The sequence below is a fragment of the Pongo pygmaeus genome, chromosome 7 (assembly GCF_028885625.2).
Source record: "Pongo pygmaeus isolate AG05252 chromosome 7, NHGRI_mPonPyg2-v2.0_pri, whole genome shotgun sequence".
NCBI lineage: Eukaryota > Metazoa > Chordata > Mammalia > Primates > Hominidae > Pongo > Pongo pygmaeus.
This window is the reverse complement of record NC_072380.2, coordinates 145,658,277-145,679,631: the sequence shown is the minus strand read 5'-3', so window position 1 is coordinate 145,679,631 and position 21,355 is coordinate 145,658,277. Positions and strand designations below refer to the sequence as shown.

At 32.7% G+C, this 21,355-nt stretch overlaps 1 protein-coding gene across 19 annotated transcripts in view; it reads right to left on the bottom strand.

Annotated features, from left to right (window-relative positions):
* The window catches only part of PHF20L1 (PHD finger protein 20 like 1), a 73,962-nt gene that overhangs the window by 33,809 nt on the left and 18,798 nt on the right, over window positions 1-21,355 (bottom strand). For 4 of the 19 annotated variants that reach the window (XM_054497785.2, XM_054497787.2, XM_054497786.2 and 1 more), the window contains exons 3-9: window positions 20,857-21,028; window positions 20,619-20,703; window positions 16,609-16,697; window positions 11,403-11,616; window positions 10,705-10,830; window positions 4,315-4,397; window positions 552-804 (exon numbers count right to left, since the gene is read on the bottom strand). In XM_054497785.2, coding sequence (XP_054353760.1) covers window positions 552-804; window positions 4,315-4,397; window positions 10,705-10,830; window positions 11,403-11,616; window positions 16,609-16,697; window positions 20,619-20,703; window positions 20,857-21,028 — 1,022 coding nt within the window. Of the gene's footprint in view, window positions 1-551; window positions 805-4,314; window positions 4,398-10,704; window positions 10,834-11,402; window positions 11,617-16,296; window positions 16,387-16,608; window positions 16,698-20,618; window positions 20,704-20,856; window positions 21,029-21,355 lie in introns of all 19 variants that reach the window. The other 15 variants (XM_054497774.2, XM_054497773.2, XM_054497775.2 and 12 more) reach the window with 5 other exon arrangements.

Here is a 21,355-nt window from a genome sequence, read left to right as displayed (position 1 = left end):
GAAAGGTGTTTTCGAAAAAGACTGCGTTAACTCTTGAAAAATTAGAAGTACTGAAACAGTAAAATCTTTAAAAATACAATCATGGGAGCATTTTTTTTCATTAAAAAGATTAAACTGAAGTCTAGACTATAAATATTATAATAAGAATGAATAAAATGTATTGCAGAGGGAAGTTATAGACAAGTGGGGACAAAAAATCTACAGGAATAGTCTTAAGTAAAAATAGCTATCATGGGTCTTTTTATAACTTTCTTTTTTTTTGTAATGAATCAGGCCTCTCAGTATGCTTGGATTATGAGCTGAGGAGAGTCAAACTACAGTGGAATCTGTGTTATTAAATGGAAAGGATTCTCAACCAGCAGTAGTCTCTAAACAATAAATCAGTAAGAAATGTCTATGGTTTTTGCCCCTGAAATAGTTTCAAGCCTTCCCTATCATATTCACTTGAGTTTTTAAAAAGCAACTTCATAAAAATACAATATAACTACAATCAAACTGTTTTTAATGTATCTTATAGGATAAATAACTATTTTTTAAAAATCTGTGCTCACTAGTTTTATTTATCACTGAAGAAGAAAGCTGAGATACAAGCGTCAAATCCTCGACTTGTATTAATTCTGGGGAAAGTGGTGATTTAGGGGGTTTTATACACCCAGAAGAATCTCCAGATTCATGTTTGCATTTCTTGCTGCGAGCCTTCCCTGAAGACAAAGTTGAGGATAACAGTGCAGGTTTCTGAGTGTTGGCAGAACTGCTAATGTCAGCTTCATTTTTTTTCTGACTTTGAGGTTTAGGTGAAATCGCCTGAATAAATAATAAAAAATTGATATTTTTATTTTGGCTTCTTCATTTTTGTTCTTGTATTCTATTTTGACTGTTAAGCAACTTTAGTATCCAGAAACATTGTTAAGCAACATATAACATTTCTATTACAAATGAAAAACCAAAAAGAACCCCACAAATTATTAACTAAAAGTTGAATAGGCTGTCTTTAAAGGGATGCTGTCAACTTTCAGTCTAAATTCATTTTTTAAAATATATTATTCACAATATTTTCAGAACATAAAATGTTATCTTACTGGACAAATATTTTCAGTATTAAATAGAAATATACTCCTTTAGGGACCATAATCGCCAATGACAATAATTCAAAAAATAAACAGCATTTTCATGTTTTAAAGGATTAGAGGAATACATTTAAGCTTTTGATTTTAGATGTTTTCTTATAAAATATTTTCTTTTAAGTTGAATGTGAAGATCTAAGTAGACAGTTTCCCTTTAAAGAAAGATCTGAACAGGAAAAACAATGACCAAATTAACAAAACATTATCTTTAACTCATTTTAGTGCTGAAAGCTAGAGTTTCATAAGCACAATGCATCATGAAATCAGAGCCACCAGCAATACAGAGTTAAAAGACTAAAAAAAATACAAAACAAGCAACAACAACAAAAAAAAACCAAAGAGATAAAGTGTAAGTTAAAAACATTGGATTTAAAAACAAAATACGTCGCATTCTTAGATGAGAGTTTTTACCTTCTTCCTGCCAACTGATACTTTTAAAAAAAAATTAGAACTTTGTCAGTTCTTTCATAAAAGAACATTTTTATTCATTTGGCTGTAAAATTTCCTACATGTTAAAATATGTGTGAATGTGTCCATTTTTCAAAACAAGAGAAAATAGCTACATTGGATGAATTTGCAATCTATGGTTCTGCAATACCTCTATCTCCTTCTGATATACTTATCTGAGAGCAAAATATATAATACGCATTTTTTGAAAATCTATTCTACCATAGGCCTTTATAAAGAATCAAATTGCTAGCACTATAAACAACATGCTTGTCCCCAAGACATCTTTTTACTTCCATATCTTGTGGAGAATAACTATCAGGTCTACTGTCCGTAGTTCTCTGGAGTATGAAAGATCATTTTCTGGGGACTAAATAAATAAATAATTCTGTTCCCACTGAGATACAAGTCAAATTTTGCTGGGGAAGAAGAGTGCATATTTGGTATTAAGTAGGGCACCTTGAATGCTCTATAGACAGCATGTTGGACATACCACATAAAAGGCCTGGTGTCAAGTGTCCCATTCATTCAGTTGTCATCATTTCTATAATTGAATTTACTCATTATAAATGTGTATAAGTGCAGATTAATTATTTGAAAAGGTACTTCATAAATGGATAGTATTCCTAACCTTATTATAAAAGGTGTTGCCAGAAAAGTAATTAGAGCCATTACTTGTAAATAAACAATTTTATTGTTCATCTTCACATATGTGAAAGACATCACTACAGCATCCATTACTCTCAAGTTACAAAGTTATAAAACAAGATTTTAAAACTTAATATCTTGATAAGGTGCTTAACTTCTAAACAAGGAAAAATTAACATTGTTTTTAAAACTTACTGAGTTATTATGCATCTAATGCAAGTTTTATCCAAAAGTAAATATAACATGACATATCCCTAATACAATTAAATAATCTATAATTAATAAGCTGAGAATTGGGGTTCAAGACCACAGAGTTTGAATTTTTAAAAAATATAAATAAGTCCATTAGCACAGTAAGTTTTGACTACAGGCCTGTTATCAATCTATGTCATGAGTGACATTACTTTAACTCATTAGGAAACAGAGGTTAGTAACAATCAATACCTCTCCTTTAGGTCTATTGCTGATACCAATTGAGATGTAATTAAGAGCTTTATAACTCGGCTTTTTAACTATGAAGCGAGGCTAACACATAGGATAAAAATAAGTGCTTGTTCACAAAACATTTTCACATTGAAATCAACCTGAATGACAAGTAGAAAATGAGGGAATGGCATGGTGTTCCTGAAAATCTAAAATAATTTACAAGGTTTTCATTAATGATTGTTGGTCTCTTTGTTACAAAACTGGCAAGGACTCTCAAAAGTTTCTAATTATGAAAATAGAAACAGCCGAGTTACATAATTTTCCTTTCTTTCTTTTTTAAATTCAATTTCAAAACGTGGTTTTCTGTACTTCTCTCTAAGATGGGTACTGCCCTCTACACTAACTTCCACATTTAATAAGTACTTTTCATAATCACATTCACCTCAGCAGGATTGTGCATAATCAAAGATTGACATTGTAATGAATTTTCCAGAAACATTTTATTACCCAAGTCCCTGATTTATCGCATTCTGAGAATACCATAAACAGTGGTGAAAATACAAAATATTGTTATATCTGGGACGTTGAATATAGTAATACACAGTAAAAAAAGTTATTTAAAATTTGGTTGATATATTGACAATAACGGCAAAGACTTAACCGTTTGATGATCACAGAAAATCAGAAGGTATGATTCAATGACAATCAATTTAAAAGACCCATTGATTTAATACAACATTAATGGAGGCACCAAAACAATGCATTGTTATCAAATCAGGCCTAAAATAACCCTGAAAAACTCAATACAATATCAATTAAATTTGGAATAGTTTTTAAAACGCGTCTAGAGGAGAGCAAAAGATACTCATTTTAAAGTCTTCTTTATTAGGCTACTAATAAAGAAAAGTAATACAAAAAGGATATATTAAAACTACATTAAGGCTCAGATTTTAAAACAGGAGAACCAAGGAAATCCAGTTATGGCTATTACTGAGTTCTTATAGTCTTACAGTGCCTAAGAAGTTAAGCCCTTAGAGAATGTAAAAGCATGCACAGTTCATTATGTACAAGTATTGTGGGAATCTGAAGGTAGCCAAGGCAAAATCTAGCAACTGCAACCTTCACTTTTAAATTCCTCTATTAGGTGGTTTAAAGACAGACCCTTAATAGTTTTTTAAACTCTCTTTTTTTGTAGTTATTAAAATATACATCCTAGCAAAAATGTATGGCTCATTGATCAATTCATAAAACACATAGTCAGTCTAACAACACCAATTGTTACAATATAAAAGAAACTTCTTACAAAAGAAGCTTTATTAGATGTCAAAAAACCCTGTTTTAACTCACAAATGGAAAGTATTTGTGTAAGGGTCTTTTTGTAAGCTAGTTAAAGGTGATCCAGCTGGAAGCTTATACCCTGGGATGCCTGTCTCCAGGCCTTCAAATTTTGGAGACAAAGGCTTTAATGCCAGTCTATGAAATCAAACACTAATGAAGTCTGTAGTTATCTGTATACCTTGGAGAAGGCAGAGTTAAAAATATATCATCAATTAATTAGCTTCCTATTCCCATATCTGATCAAAAGGGGAATTTCAATTACGTAGAAACTAGAGCTCCGTGATCATTCCAGTGGGAACCTTGAAAAAAATCAAATGCTACCATTTCATACCTGCTCCAGCATTGGAGCTGTTTCATTGTAGTCTTCCTTTTTTTCAGCACCATCCACCCCAACAGCTTTGGATGCCAACAAACCTTGAGAAAAATTGTACAGAAATTGCTTATTAGAAAAAATACTGATTTACACCCTAATTAACTTTGCAAAAATCTTAGCAGTTGAAATTTCCTGTACTTTTTAATATATAGGAAGTAATCGCAAATGTTCTTTTCAAAAATACAAATACGCTTAATAATAAGCCAAGGGACTGAATCAGAACTTGAGAGTTGCTTACATAGCTGTGTCTTTTAATATTACTCAATTAAATCACTGAAAACACACACTTGCACACACATTTATTCTGTAAAAAGTTAAAATTCTATATCTTAATGTCCACATTAAGGTTGCTCAGGTTGCTAATACTTATAATACAGGTTTTGTCTATACAACTATAAAAACAGAATAAGAAGAAATCCTTCCAAACATCCAGAACATAAAAAAAGATTTTCTGTTGTTTTAGTAGCTAAAAAAGCTACCAATTCTTAAGTTCATTTAGATCCTTTTAATCTAAGCTTTATGTGTGTCCAGTTGTACCTTATCTTCTTATAAGAGTTTAAACACAGATGGATCCATTTTATGTTAAGGGAAAAAGTGTGGGTCTTTCCTAGAACATCTGAACTTAATATTATCATTCATTTTGTCATTTTGTCTATCAATGACAAAAATTTTTAGAAGTTCCAGTTTTCTTCTATGTATGTCACTAATTCTCAAATTTAAAAGACAGAATAGGCCAGGCGCAGTGGCTCACCCCTGTAATCCCAGCACTTTGGGAGGCCGAGGTGGGCAGATCACTTGAGGTCAGGAGTTCAAGACCAGTCTGGCCAACATGGTGAAACCCCCTCTCTACTAAAAATACAAAAATTAGCTGGTGTGGTGGCAGGCGCCTATAATCCAAGCTACTCAGGAGGCTGAGGCAGGAGAATCGCTTAGACCCAGGAGGCAGAAGTTGCAATGAGCCGAGATCCCGCCACTGCACTCCACCCTAGGTGGCAGAGCGAGACTCCGTCACAAAAAAAAAAAAAAAAAAAAAAAAAAGAATATTTTATTGTAATATATAACTGTATTATTAATTTGAATCCCAAGACATTAAAACTCTGCTTTAATAAAATATAGGCATTTACTTGGTTAAAATTCTTTGCTAAGCCTGTCAGGTACCTTCAATGAAGTCTAGTTTATAAGCTTTGTTTAAGGCCACCCTGCTCATAAAAGGCCACCAAAATTCATTTCTGTGTCATTTCAAGGTTGTCAGGTACCTTCAGTGAACCCCAGTTTATAAGCCTAGAATAAGTATTTGTTTTTGTTTATGGCCACCCTGCTCATAAAAGGTCACCAAAAATCATTTTTGTGTCATTTCAAAGTTGGCCACACAAAAACTTTGCTCCAAAGGAAGCATGTTTAACAACTGACAACTTAATAGTAAACTGACTACAGCAATTACACTACATACATTACAGAAGCTATCCACAACATATTTAACAGGAGAAAAATGGTGCCCCCTCAAAGGCAGTATGATGTAAAGGTATCCATGAGGCAACATGTCTTGACTTTATCAGATAGCTACCCTAAGGAAGTTAAGTGATCTAGGTAGGAATTCACATATTAAAATTATATTCTTGGGCCCAGCACGGTGGCTCATGCCCGTAATCCCAGCACTTTGGGAGGCTGAGACGGGAGAATCACCTGAGGTCAAGAGTTCGAGACCAGCCTGGCCAACACGGTGAAACACCATCTCTACTAAAAATACAAAAATTAGCTGGGTGTGGACGTACACACCTGTAATCCCAGTTACTTGGGAGGCTGAGGCACGACAATCGCTTGAACCTGGGAGGCGAAAGTTGCAGTGAGCCAAGATGGCACCACTGCACTCCATCCTGGGGAACAGAGTGAGATTCCATCTCTAAATAAATAACTACATAGATAAATAAATAAAAAAAATTATCTTCTTAAAGTAGTACTCAAGCAAATTCTAAATTAAGCAAAAGGTACCTAGTACTCAGAATGTACTTTAAAATAAAAAAGGCTGAGTGTAAGACAATGATTTTGATACATCTATGATTAGTATTAAAACTGGTATTTAAGGTCAGGCACGGTGGCTCATGCTTGTAACACTTTGGGAGGCCGAGCTGGGTGGGTTGCTTGAGCCCAGGAGTTTGAGACCAGCTTGGACAATATAGCAAGACCCCATCTCTATATTAAAAAATAAGTAGAAAACAACAACAACAAAAACCTGGTGTTTTTCCCAGTTTGAGATTAAAAAAAAAAAAAAAGCAAAAACCAAAAAACTATATAGTTTGTTACAGTCTCATACCACATCAACCATATATAAACAATTTTACAAAAACAGCTTCAATCCTAATTATATTCTGAACATATTTTTACATTACTGAAAAAGATATAGTACTGAATATTTATTTAACATTTAAAGCCACATTCATTAGGTTTTTATTCTCCAGCTAATATTCTTAAGGCCCAATGAACTATTGAAATAAAAATAATTAGAAAATCAAGTTCTTCTTTTGCAGGAAACTGAGTAGAGTTATATTTCTAAGGACTATTCAAACAAGACAAATCTTGCTATTCAATATATTATATAATTATATCTTTTACTTTGTTTCCTTTCACACAGGCGGTAGAAATACTTTTTAATACTCAATAGATGAAACAGATCACAAACTAAAAAACTGAAAATAAGGTACCACAAGTAATAAAAGAAACAAAATAATTCACCCATAACATATGGATTTACATTAGGATATTACAGACCCAGTTTATTAAAATTCCTTTCCATTAATGGTTTGAGAAGGAAAAATAAAGCATTGTAATGTCTTCATAAAAAGTACTGAGATTTAAGAAAAACTACTTAAAATTAGATTTTAAAATGCATACTTGGTTATCTAGAGTTTAAAAGCCCAAATATGATTAATAAAGTTTTTTCATGCTTTACATTCACATCAACTTACAAAAGAGTTATTAAATATAAACAATAAAATGGAACAAATAACAAAATAGGTATTTGAAGAGATAACTCTGACTACTTCTGCCTTAAGAGGCAGTCCAAAATCTGTTATCTTGACCTGCTAATATTCTAGGAAAAAATGCACTATCCATAGAAAATGAGAAGAATTAACTGAAAGGAAATTATCAGCAAGTACCTATTAATTATCTATGTATTACTAACAGGCCCTCTTCTAGAAGAATACACCTATGGGATAAAATTGCCCAACAAGAATGCATTATGCTGCTTCAAGAAATTATTTAAACTTAGGTAAAAGAAGAATATCAAATAGTTATCAGTTCCACCCACCAATAAAGTTACAACTTTCCAATATTCTATATTAGCTATAAAATACACAGCTGGTCTCTTCCTGCCAATAGGAATAAGTAGAACAGAGCCCAGAGCTCCCTGGAATGGGAAAGGGGAACAAAGAAAGAGCAAAGTGGTTACATTCTTGGTCTACTTTTCATCCAGGTATTTCAAAACACAATCTTCTTGCTGGGACTAAGAATCAAATATTCTTGATATTATTACCAATAACACACTACTGGTCAATTCAAATTTCAGGATTTTTTAAACTTTTTAAATTCCTTAAGTTACAGAAACACATCTAAGCTAGCTGAAATTCCAGGAACTCTTAGAGCCTATTAGAAACAGATCATGCACCAAATGCTGATGTTTTTTTCCTTTATTCTCTTGACATTCTGTAGTTTAAAGTCTACTCAAATTCAATTTGTTTGTGACTTTGCTCCAAAAGTATGGACTACTAGTTTTCTAAGTAAAATTGTTTATTTCAAAACAGTATGCATAAGCCATATAATAATAGCTATCAATAAGGTACATTACATAATGAAAAATATGAACTGGGAAGTTGTGTGTGCATATATATATTGCACAGTATATGCGATATGTATATATGTACATATATGAAATATGTATAAGTGTATATATGGAAATATATATGTATATGTATGTATATATGTGTGTATATATGTATATACATATATACATATTCCATATACTGTGCAACTATATTGTCAATGTCTACCTATTTGGAATCTCTGAAAAAAGCCATCCTTTTAACATTCTCTATACAGAAATCGGGTTTAAAATCATCACATGGTGTGTATGTGGCAAAGTGAATAGAAAGAATGATAAATATATTAATTAAAGTTATCCAATAGCTAGTCCACATATTTAAGTTAGAACTCTTTAAAAAAATAATAAAATAGAGTGGAGAGAAATACATCAGAGCAGGCTGCCATGATCCCAGCTCCAATCCTCTCAGTAGTAAAAGGACAAAAAGACACATACAGATGAGCTTGATGAATTTAAAATATATCATAATGCCATAACAAAATTACTATTTTATATTAGTTCTCATTTATCTTTATAAACTATAAATGAAATTTACTGTAAAAAGGCAAGCCTGAATTTCAACTATTGAAGACAATCTTACAATATCTACTGTCTTTTTGCATGACATAGTTGCAACATGAAATCAGAAACAGATGTAGAAAGATGAACTATTAAAAAGATTATCACACACTTAAATTTTCTAAGTAAATAAAGAGAAAAGATCATAATGGTTTCACATTCATAAAATCTTATGCTCTGCTGCTGCTGTCAAACTGTAACTTATTCATTTGAGACTCCCAAGGGAAAGTGAAGAGAAAATCCCACCATGGAAGGGAAGGGTGTTACTAAGCAACCAGTATTACAAACTTGAGGCACATGGTAAAATGGTACTTTTTTTCCCCACTACTGTCTTTTCAAGGCCATAGAGAAATAATGCATCACTGTGGGCTCAGCTGAGTTTTTGTGTTGTAGTTTTTTGTTTTTTTTACTTCTTTAAACGTTGAGCTTGAATCTCCCAGTAAGGCATATGTAAGAGTATATTGATTGAAACTATTAAAAGCAGGTTATCCAAATTGAAGGGAAAAAGCATGATGCTGGAAAGCTGGCAGTTGTATCATGTCAGTGTCATCTCCGTCTTCTTTGATCTCGACTCCTCCAATAGTGTTGTTTCAATCTTTGTATCACAGGAGTTAGAAATACTATTCCACTTCTGCCCAGCACATAGCACTGGGTTCCATATTTTAAGGCAAAACTGAAGTCTCATGCCATAAGAACAAACACTTAGAGAACATTTGGCTTTCTCCAAGGTTAATAGTTTACAAGGAAAAGGTGTAACAGGTTAATTGATTTAAAATATTTCCTCTCCTGGGGCCAAATATATCCTTTATCAGAGACAGGCATGAAAATAATATATACAAATGGAAAGAGACTAAATATTCTCACCTGCTAAAACCAATTATAACCACTTAGATAAACAATATAAATGAAATGGTGGTTCTAAACAACCCTCAGCTCCAGAGTCACCTTTCAGTTAGCTTCCTCTTCAGAAAATGGTCAAAATGTTTAGTTTACATTTATTCCTAAATCTGACCATGAAATCAAGCTTCTTCAAGTTGAAGCCAACAAAGGTTTATACAGCTTTATTAGGCCAAAGGCACTAAAAAAAGGTTCTGTCCTTTTAATAAGAACATATGACTAAATCATGAAAGTATTTAAACTCCCCTTTTAACATATACTCAGAAAAGGTAAATATGTTCACAATTTCTTTTGAAGACTAGAATCACTAGGCTGAATAGACTGTGGAAATGGCAGGATGTAGTATGACTGGCCCTAATTCTAATCCTTCAATCCTCTCTTCCATGAACATGAACCAGGCTAGAATTTTCAGTGTTTTCTAACAGCCTAACACTGCTATTTCCTAAACTAAATTACAAGAAATCATATGGAAATAAATAAACCCAGATTCTTGTGACCAACCTGAAGAGTAGAAATTAAAAAAAAAAAAACTTATAGAAATACTTTCACATCAGAAATACAGAAATTAACAGATTCAGGAAGTAAATGTAAGTAGACAGTCATCTTTCCAACTATATATGGCACCATCTTTAAGTAAGATTGGTCAAGTAGAAGAATGTATAAAAAAATTTAAAATCTGAGGAACTGTCACCATAAGTTGACAAAATAATTCTTCTAGAAACTACTACTACCACCAAGGTAATTTAAAAATGACTGAGCTTTGTAGCATTTGTCCTTATCAACCCTCACAACATCCCTGTGAGGTAGGTAGAAGATATGTGGTATTTTTCACATTTTACAACAGAAAAAGCTGACAGTGTTGAAAGACATTGACCTTGAAGAACCACAAAGTAACCGTCTTTGTTACTAACAGGTCCATGACACTAAACCAAAACCATTTTACTTCATTAAAAATAAATTACTCTAAAATTAAACCTTCCATTTCCCCCCCTCAAAAAAAAATCATTGTAGTTTACCAGTAATCTTGTTAAGTCGAGCTCTCTTTGCCTGAAATGAGTTGCCTTGATTATTTTTCCTCTTGTTTGATAATGTGCTCTCTGGCTGTGGAAAGACCATCTTTGGAACGTTCTCTACATGAAGTCCTACTTTCAATAGAACACATATATGAGAGTTTATCTAGAATCCAAATTAAAACACATGATTTTTTAATAGCAAATAGTAAAAATGCTTTGCACATTAGTTTTTTTTAATCTACTACTTGATACAGACCTTTGAAAAAACACAAATCCCTCTAGACTAATATATTAGAAATAAAAGACTACTAAAGCAGTTATTCTTAAAGAAAAGCAGGAAGAAAATGACTTAACTGCTTTTTCCATATTACATATTGAAGCATACACAGAAGCATTTAAAAGGTTGAAGAAAAAACACAAAACTAAAGAAAAAATCTCAAAAGCCTGCTATCAAGAAGTTACAAATCAAAATCTCAACCTATTTCTATTCAAGAACACTGAGGGCATCCAATATCAAGTAACCCACACTACAGTTCAGGTCTAACTGTAAGATGCTAAAAAAGTTAGCCATCATATTATGCTAGGGACAAAAGCCTAAAAATTTAATTATACATTCAAAATCAAAGGAAGCCAAGGGATTTGACTTTACTACATGAGTTTACCAGTGTCATAAGGAATTAACGTAAGAATGTATTTTGTACCAAATGTTTCACTAGATGTAGGCAGATCTTCCTTCTTCTCTACGTCTGGTGTGGCTATACAAGTTGAAGTTTCTTCCTTCTTTGAAGGTACTTTAAACCACTTTCTCTCATCTTTATCCTTATCTTTATTGCTGTTAGCGCTGGTTCGAGGTTTACTCCCTGTTTTGTTCTTGGCTGCAGCTGCAGCAGCTGCTTTGACTAACGCTATCCAATCCTCCAAAGGAAAAACACAAAACATGTGAAGTATTAAAAATTAATTAAAATGTAATTACACTAATAAAAATATGTGTCACATTTTCAAAGCTACTTTCACATGTAACTACACAAACACAAATATAGAGATAACAATATTTACATGATAGCTGAACATGGTAGGTTATCAAATTTAATAATCAAATGAGTTAGATTGCATAACCTCTCATAAAATAGGAAGCATATTCAATAACAGGTATTCCATGGATATATTTTCACAGGAATAAAATCTAAAATAGCAGAGGAAACCTATGGCAGATATGGAATACTACATGACATTCTACCTTAGTATTTTAGGGCTCAAATGTTGAATTCCATCTCTTTCTCATAATACAAAGGACTAAAAGAAGGGAAAAATGCTATCTTGCAATTCTACAAAGATTAAAAATAGTGTATTCTCACCTACCAAATTGCTATTCCTTATTAGGACAAATGTACCATTCAAATTATAGTCAATCTCATAGAAATCAAGAAAGGTATGATTTTTATTATTTTCTAAAGCTACTGAAGTTCAGATAGCAATTTATCACAACAGCTTAATAAAACTGATGAAGAAGAAAAGAGCTCCATTGACCAAGGTAAAGCATTAACTGTCAAAACTCCACATTATCTCCCTATACAACATCCTAGGTCTCTGTTTGGTACCATTCTTCTGAGGTACAAATATTTATTTTTCCTGTGTTAATTTAGTTTGTTGCGAAATACATTTTACTATTGTATTTTTAACTAAAAATGCTTATTATAAAAAAATATACAAAGGTGTAAGGAAGTATAAAGTGGTCCTAACATTTTAATTTTCACAATCAAAATGTTTTTAAAACAAACATTTTAAAACAAATACAAATATCTCTACAAAGTGAATCTGCTGAGACTACTAAGCTCTGTCAAACAGACTACCAGTTCAGATTTACTCAAAATACTTTAAATCCCTAGTCCAAGCAACTAAAAATTTCACAACATCAAATGAATTTAATTCACGGTTTAGATTAACAAATATAAGCAAAATACGTTAATAAAATTAAGCAATGAACAACATAGATTAACACTGCCTTAAAAATATATGGTGAAAACAATTAGCCATTAAAAAAAAAAAACGAAATCTGTATTTCTCTTTCTCTCATGATTGAAATTAACTGAAAACATCATGTGATTGCACTTAACACATTCAATCAACAATTTTCTATTGAATACCCTGTCCTATATGCCAGGTACTAGGCTAAGCATTCAAGAGACCGCAACTGATAAAAGACTGGTCCTGTCCATAAGGAATTCGCAGGTAAATACAATTAGCTATAAGTCGTGACAGGAGATGTACTAGAGAAATAAACAAAATCCTATAGAACAGAAAAGAAAAGATTGATTTTGACTGAAGAGAAAGACTAATGCAAAGCTTCAGGGAAAATGATAGATGAGCTGAACCCTAAACATAAGTAGGAATTTGCTAGGGAAAGGGGTAGTGGAAAAAGAGAAAAGGCTACTCCAAGCAAAAGGAAAAACATTAAACAAAGGCCAGGAGTAAAAGTGTACACAAAAGTGAAAGAGCGATGAAAGGTTCAAGGAGCAATATGGGCAGCTAAAAGCAGTATGGCTAAGTTGAGCTTTCAGACTAACATTTAAGCAGTAAGAAAAGAAAGCACCATCAATGAAAAAAAAAAAAAAAAAAGGATTGAGAGAGAACAATCAACAAAGTGGGAAGAGAAACAAGAGTAAGTACAATCAGACAACCAAAAGGAAAGTGTTATATGCCACAGAGATCATACGTTTGAAGACCTATTAAGAGTAGAGCATTTAATCCTGGGTTCCACATTATGGGGAAAATTTTAAGTTGTCAGAGTTGCTGGAAGATGTCAGAAGTAGTTTCCATCCCAAGTTGTTTTCTACCTCCAATAAAGAAAAAACTAAAAAGAGAATCATACTGCACCTTTTAAAATTTAAATACGTTTTTTAAATGCTTTCCAATCATATGACTTGCATGGGAATCACTGTAGCTCTGTGATTAAAGAATTCTCCCATTGTTTTGCTCTTTTATTTTTATGTTGAGTTCTATTTTGTGTTTGCTTTTATGTTTATTTATACAAATTTATGGGATACATGTGAAATTTTGTTACATGTATATAATTAGTAGTGATCAATTCAGTGTATTTAGGGTGTCCATCACTCAAATATAATACATTTTTATTAACTATAGTCACTCTACTCTACTATCAAACACTGAATTTATTCCTTCCATAGAAAAGCTTCATTGTTAAAAATAACTGAAGTGTGATCTTTCCATGAACTATAACTAATAATGATGTTTTCCAGCTCTTTGTAGATAACATAATAGAATATTGCACTAAATAGGGCACTGTGTTTGAAATCAGAAACTCTGGGTTAAAGAAATCACTTTGCACAGAACGAGTAAAATTTTAAGTCACTCAATTCTCTAAGTTCTGAATTCTTCAAATGTGAAACAGAAATATTAGCCATACTTATGTCAAAGGATCTACTATGAGAATCCAACGAAACAAGGCACACAAAAAATGTTTTGTAAATATTAATAGCAAAGGACCTATAAGCCAACCATTAACACTAGTGAGTCACAACGTATATTTTATATCAGCACGCCCTCAGGAAGAAGAAATGAGAGAAAAGGCAAGTACTTCTGTTACAAGCTTCCAAATTAAAAATATAATGGCTCAATCTCTCACCCTGTAATTACTACTGCTCTTATTAGGGTAGAAAACCAGAAGGAACAAGGAGGTAGCTCATAAGATAAAGGAATCAATCCCCCTCCTATAATACATGTCAGTTTCATAGCTATTTATGTATCAACACTACCATTCCACACAAAATTATGTGGAAGAAGAAAAAACTGTAGATAGGGAGAAAAAGAGGGGATCTTATTTTGGGCTGGTAACATGTCTACCATTACCTTCTTTCCCAGTGAGAAAAATGTCTACAAATACAGTGTTAGAAGGACTACAGCTCACACTGCACCCACTGTAATATTAAAAGCTCTTTAAGGTGCTCAAGCTAACCTCCTAATGCAAGCAGAAGTTTATCCAGTATTAACCAACTGGTTCAGAGTCAAAAACAAGAGAATTAAAATTTATTTAGGCTTAAGAATATTAACTACTTTGGAGGTTTGCATATACAAAAGTGTTATTAATGTCACATTTTAGACAGGTTCAGGAAGAGCATTTTCACAGTGCATTAATTTGATGCACTACTCCTTGCTAGCTTAATTTAAAAATTATCTTTCTAAAGAAATTCTCAAAGTACTCAAAATTTAGAAAATATTATGCAAGATAGGCCACCCCCTTAGCTTTGCCCAAATAACACCTGATTTGGCATATTTCTTTGATGAAGGCAAGTCAAAAGCTTGTTGGTAAAAAGCAACTCATAAAATGAGAGTCATTTATAAAACACTATTCTACAAATATTGTTAATGTTGCTGTAATTAAGAATTATAAAGAAAAACAATGAAAAATTAAAAGAAATATACTACTACCCAAATATTATTTCAGTTGTTTTATATCTTGGCACTGATCTTAATGTTATAATGCATCATAGTGTGACTAAAGAATCACTACTTATTAAAAACAAACATCCATAACATCCAATAAATTTAATTTTTACAAGCTGTAATTTTACCACAAACCAAATTGGCTCAGTGTCCCACTTTGAAAAAATAAAGTTTTAAGGCAATAATATTAATGTCAATTCATGAACATCTGATCAACCAGAATAACAAAATAATTGTTTTAAAGCAAAAAAAAAAAAAAAAAAAAATTGAGACTTTTGTTTAAGCAGGTATATACAATGTTCCCAACCTTTTAATCAATCTATGTAGTAACCAAGAAATCACACCACTGAATGCTTAAAAGAACACTTTATTTATACATACATGTGGGAAGACACAAAGCCACTTCCTGATCAAAAGCATTTTCATTTTAAATTGCATTTACATATTAATTAGAGGAAATCTGCTTGCTAATCATTTCATAACTAAATTTTTGAAAACCAGGCAATTTAAAACAATTACACTTATTTCTTCATGAATAATTTTTTTAATGTGGTAGATATACATTTCTAGAGCACTAAATCTTTACACTTGACTGAAGCTGACCAGGTAATTTCAATACATTTCAGAATGACAGTTTTCACTGCATGGTATGGAACAAATACGTAGCATATTTCCATATTAGACATTTTTACACACTACTTTCAATTTCTTAAAATTAATTGTAGGTCCAGGTGCTGAAAATCCCAAATAACAGCAGAATAGAAAAGAAAATATTTTAAATTTCTAATGGCACCTTTCTTTCCAGTATTTCAGAAAACATAGCCAACAAATGGAATTGTGGTTTTTACCTCCACCCAAGATTCTCCTTCCAAAGCTTACCATCCATTCTTGCTTTGAGCAGTGACAAAGCATACAATACACTGCTTCCATCATATGACTCAGAGAGCCCTATCTGAAACAGCCTACAGAGTGTCAGGTAAGCGCCTTTTAAAGAAAGATGAATGACTATGATTTGTAGAAGGAAAGAAGAAGATAAGAACTCAATGTAAATTTTTATATTAAAAATTTTTAACTTTCTAAATGACATTATATACCAGGAAAAACAAAACAAAATTTAAAAAAAAAGGCACTTACCTCACTTCCCATAGACTGGTTACACGATCCAGCTGGGTCGATAGGACAACACCAGCTTAGTGGATGCTGGGATTTCACCTGGAACAGAAACTAGTGACCTATAACTTTAGCAGGTCTAAACCAAAGAAGCAAAAATCAAATGTATAATTTATTTTACAGTCTAAGCTTCCTTTTCTTGCTGCTATTTGGGGCTATCAGCACATAACCCTACAATTAGTTCATTTTTAGAAAATATATGTATAAATATATTTTGATCAGTCACCGTTCAAGAAGATATCCCTTTGGGTAGCTAGGAATACTGAACACTCTTACCTGCCCCTTAGCATCCTCGGGCATGGCTTTAATGTGCATTCTTTTTAAACAACGAATTACTCCATCATAAAACTGAACTGTAAATGTTCCTGAAACAGGAGCAAGTCAGAATCATTAGAAAATATAATTCAAGTTTACAGCAACACTTGAAATCTAACAAGTAGTGACTTGTATAGATAAATGCTTTAGGAATGCAAAAACTACAAATGCTCCTGTTAAGGACTCCATCAAGTTTACTTTCTCCCTCCCTCTAAAAACAACTCTGAACTCCTGTTTCCCCTAACAAGTATGCAAATTAAGTCTTGATAAGTTAGTTCTATGTATTTCTGATTTTTACTAAGAAATTTTATAATTTATTTTGCAGTAATTTAAATGTTTAGACTCATAACATAGCTGACAAAAGTAAAATCATTACTTACAAAAATATATAATATTTCCATAGGCATTACCATTTGCTCTTTGAATGTTTCTTTCAAAAGTAGTTAATACAGAGAAGGAGCTGATATGCAAAAAAGATCATTTGCCCTGGAAAAGATTATTCCTTGGGCAATAACAACAAACTGGAAAATAAGAATTGTGGTTCCAGACTTTAAAGCTAGAAAGTATTTTACAAATCATCTAGATAAAAGTCTTCATGAGTAGCTCAGAATACTGAACTCTAGAGGAAGGCTAAATGCTACACCCAATGGCATTCACCTCAGTGGCAGGCAGCACAGCCATAATTAATACCTCCGATCTCATCTAGTCATCCATGTCCTTCCCACAAACTCATTCTACTTGAAGGACTCAAGATTTTGTTTGTCTATTATGAAGCATATTCACTTTTTGTTGCAGACCCTATGCCTTCAAGTCAATATAAGCCAGTACTATTAGAAGATATATAAATTATGTATAATGCCTACTTAAGGAAATTCAAATGTTTTCCTGTCATTTCCTAGATAAATGTTCTTCCACCATTTCCCCAATGAAGGCAGAGTCCCACTTTAAGTAAACAGATACTTGGTCTTTATAAAAGAATTATAAACAAGAAATGTGACAATCATTACTAATGTCCTTGGGGTTGGCACCAAAGCCAATAATATATATGTGCAAAGATTTTTTTTGGGGTACTCTGAATAACACCATTTGATTTTATATCTTTCTATAATCAGCATAACGTTGAATTTCACAGATATAAAGATCTAAATTCAAGTTATGCAATAACTGATCAGGCGAATAGCAAGGATGTGAAGACACTGGAAAAATTTTGAGAATGCCAAACTCTGTGTACACCTTGCACTCCCATCTTTCCTGCAACTTTCTGTCTTCCTTCTTCAATACAGCATTCCAGAAAAATTCAGCTTGCACACCAGGCCATCTGGGCATTAATACCTCTCTGCCTTTGCTCATGCTATTTCCCCTGTTGTGATGCCTTTCTCCTTTCCTTATGTCTATCTAAACCCGGGTCCACTCTTCAAGGACCATTCCCAAGATGAAAACTTCCCCAACGACTCCAGTACACACTGACTGGCCCCTTTTCTTCGCTTCTATATGCTGTATTACAAATGCCTAAATGTTCACAATTGTTCGTTTTGTTTTGCTCTTACACTGAATGGACGGTTTCTTTTGCCCTTCTGATTTTTGTCAAGGTGGGGAGGGGGCAGGCCTATCCACCACTTGGGGCATACACAAATCACAAAATTAATACCTTTCAGAAAACAAATAGTATCCGCCAATATTTAACTATGTGTTCACTGAAACTACTCTTGAAATGCCAGGGATCACAATCAGTATCATCACTCTTCCACTAAGGTAAGCAGAATTTTCTATATTAAATGCCAGTAGATGAAAGGGATAGAATAAAGAATGAGGGTGGTTTTGTTCTGAGTGTGTGTGCTATGTGTGTACTTGCATCTGCACACACACAGGCAACTTTAAGCATGGAACAAAGGTCCCAAAGCTCTTAAAAGAAACTGTTATGAATTAATGTAGAGGGCAATGACTGTTTAATTTTACTTTGTTTTGGGTACATCTTATTACCCAACAGAAGAGATTTTACTTCTTCCTTTACTTCCACAAATTGTTACTGACTGTCTACTATGTGCTAGGCTCTGGACTAGACACTCAGAAGCCAATGTGAATAAGACTTGGGAATGTAAGCTCCATAACACAGCTCCACAGAAGTGTAAGTGCACAGGGAAATACAGGCCCCACTAGAAAAGAAGAAACAGCCTGCACACCTAACAACTGAGATGCCTCTCAACTCTTTCTGTAGGGGTAACCAGTGGTAAGAAAACCATAGCCATATTCATGATTTCAATTCATTAAAACAATACACTGGATTAAGGTCTTTATAAAGTTATATCATGATTTCTAGCTAGACTACTATGATTTATTTTTTCACACCTAACATTCCTTAATATATCTCTGTTTTCCTCTTTTATCTTCTCTTACCTCCTATTTTCTCTCAAGTTTGTTGTTAGATTAAATCCTCAACCTAAAAAACTCTTCCATGGCTTCCATCATCTCCAAATAAAATTCTAATTCTTTAGCAAGATTACATGACACTTCATATACCAATCTTTGCCTTTCTCTCCAACCTGTACTCTAGCTATTCTATCACCTTTAAACGAATCTTTCATTCTAAGCAACCTGCAGTTCCTTAAAATGACATGGCATGCCTCTCCCACTTGTTATTTTCCACATATTTCTTCCACCAGAAAAGCCCTTTGATCACTACTTTAGCTAACTTAGTTGTCTTTCAAGACTCAGTTTAAAGGAAATGTCCCCTTACTTAGATTAAATGCCCTTCTTGCCAAGAAGCTGTCACTCAATGTTTGTTTCTTTAGTAATAACAATGAATACAGAAATCCCCCTTATCCGCGATTTCGCTTTCCACAGTTGCAGTCAACCGCGGTCTGAAAAGGAGTGAGTACAGCACAATAAGATATTTTGCAAGAGAGAGACAAGAGAGAGTAAGAGAGAGAGGAAGGAAGAAAGAGAGAGACCACATTCATATAACTTTTATTACAATATACTGTTTGATTATTCTGTTTTATTATTGTTAACTTCTTACTGTGCCTAATTTATAAATTAAACTTTATCATTCATATACATGTACAGTATAGGAAAAAACATAGTATATATAGGGTTCAGTAGTTTCCGAAGTTTCAAGTACCCACTAGGGGTCTTGGAATGTATCCCCCATGGATAAGGAAGGACTACTGTTAAGTGGTCAAGTTTAAGAAATAACTTTAGTAGAAAATTAATGTATTACTGAATTTAAAAAACACGTGCAAGTATTCCAAAATTTTTAAATGAGAAATTTAAATAAAATATTCAGGTATGTTTTCAATAATAATTTAATTATTAATTCTCACAACTTTCCAAATTAATCAGCATATGAATTCTGTTTTAAATTAATGATCTGTCCAATAGATTTCCCAGTCTTATGCAACACTAATACGCCTAATTTCTGTATTACTTTCAACATTTTTGATTACTTAACTTTGGCTCAGTATCTAATATTCTAACAAATGTCCACAAAAAGCTACTAGAAAATTAACTCAATTATCTGTAGAAATTAATGATAGGACAGCAGGGAGAGACACAATAAAGGAAATCCTCAAATTGGTAAAAATTCCATCCTCTTTCCGAACTGATCTGAATTCTCCTAAATCTTTAACCTTTCCTCACACTCTTGGGTAGATGCTCATAAATATAACTTGGCCACAAACTAGAAACAGAGAAGTAGAAATAAAATGCGTATGATATAAGCCTGTGAATTGAAAGTTGAAAAATTTTAACCAACTATTTTTGTCTACTAATTTAAACACTACTTAGGTAGCAAACCATATAGCATTTTATTCTTGACAACATATAACAAATCAATTGCTCCCAAAAAAGAATACTTACAGAAAATATAAAAGTTATACGTAATGATTACATAACACACACTAATTAAAATTTAAAATACAGTGAAATTTTACTATTAATCTAATTTTAAGTCTCAGATCATTTCAAACACATACCTTCTTTGTTAATTGCTTCAATCTTGGCAGGGTAATAGCGACAGTCTGTCCAACGAGCCAGAACTTCTTCTCCAGCTTTAAAATCCTATTTTAAACAACTTTTAAGATCAATTCCATGTATATTAAATAAGCATTTCTTAACAAAAACAGGCTTTTGTATAATTTAACAGAATCCTTTTAAAATATGTCATTACGTAGCTGGCAAAACTAGCAAACAGGAAAAAAACTTGCTACTTACAAAGAAATCTTCCTCATCTTTTAGCCCTTCTTTTCTTAGTGCTGGTCTCTCAAGGGGTCGCAATCTATTGCTATCCCAGTAAATCCACTCATCATAACGATGACTCCAGCGCTCAAAATGGACCAACATCTTGCCCTCCTCATAGTCAATTTTTTCAATTCGTGATGGATACCTCAAAAATCAAAATGCTTCATATAAAGAGAAAATCCTTATATTTGTTTATACAAAGTATTATACATAGAAGATTTAGCTGAATGTTGCTTACCATTAAAACCATGAAGAAAACAATAAATACGCCCATATTTTAAAACTAACCAAAAAACTCTGCTTTATTGTCTTTATAAATGATCGTCCTCAAGATCTGAATAAACTCCTTGATACACTCCCAGTAGAAATATAAATGACTGCACTGTTTTGTGAAGTAATGTGGTAACATACATCAAGAACCTTAAACATATTCCTACTTTCTGACCCAACAACTTCAATTCTGGAATTATAT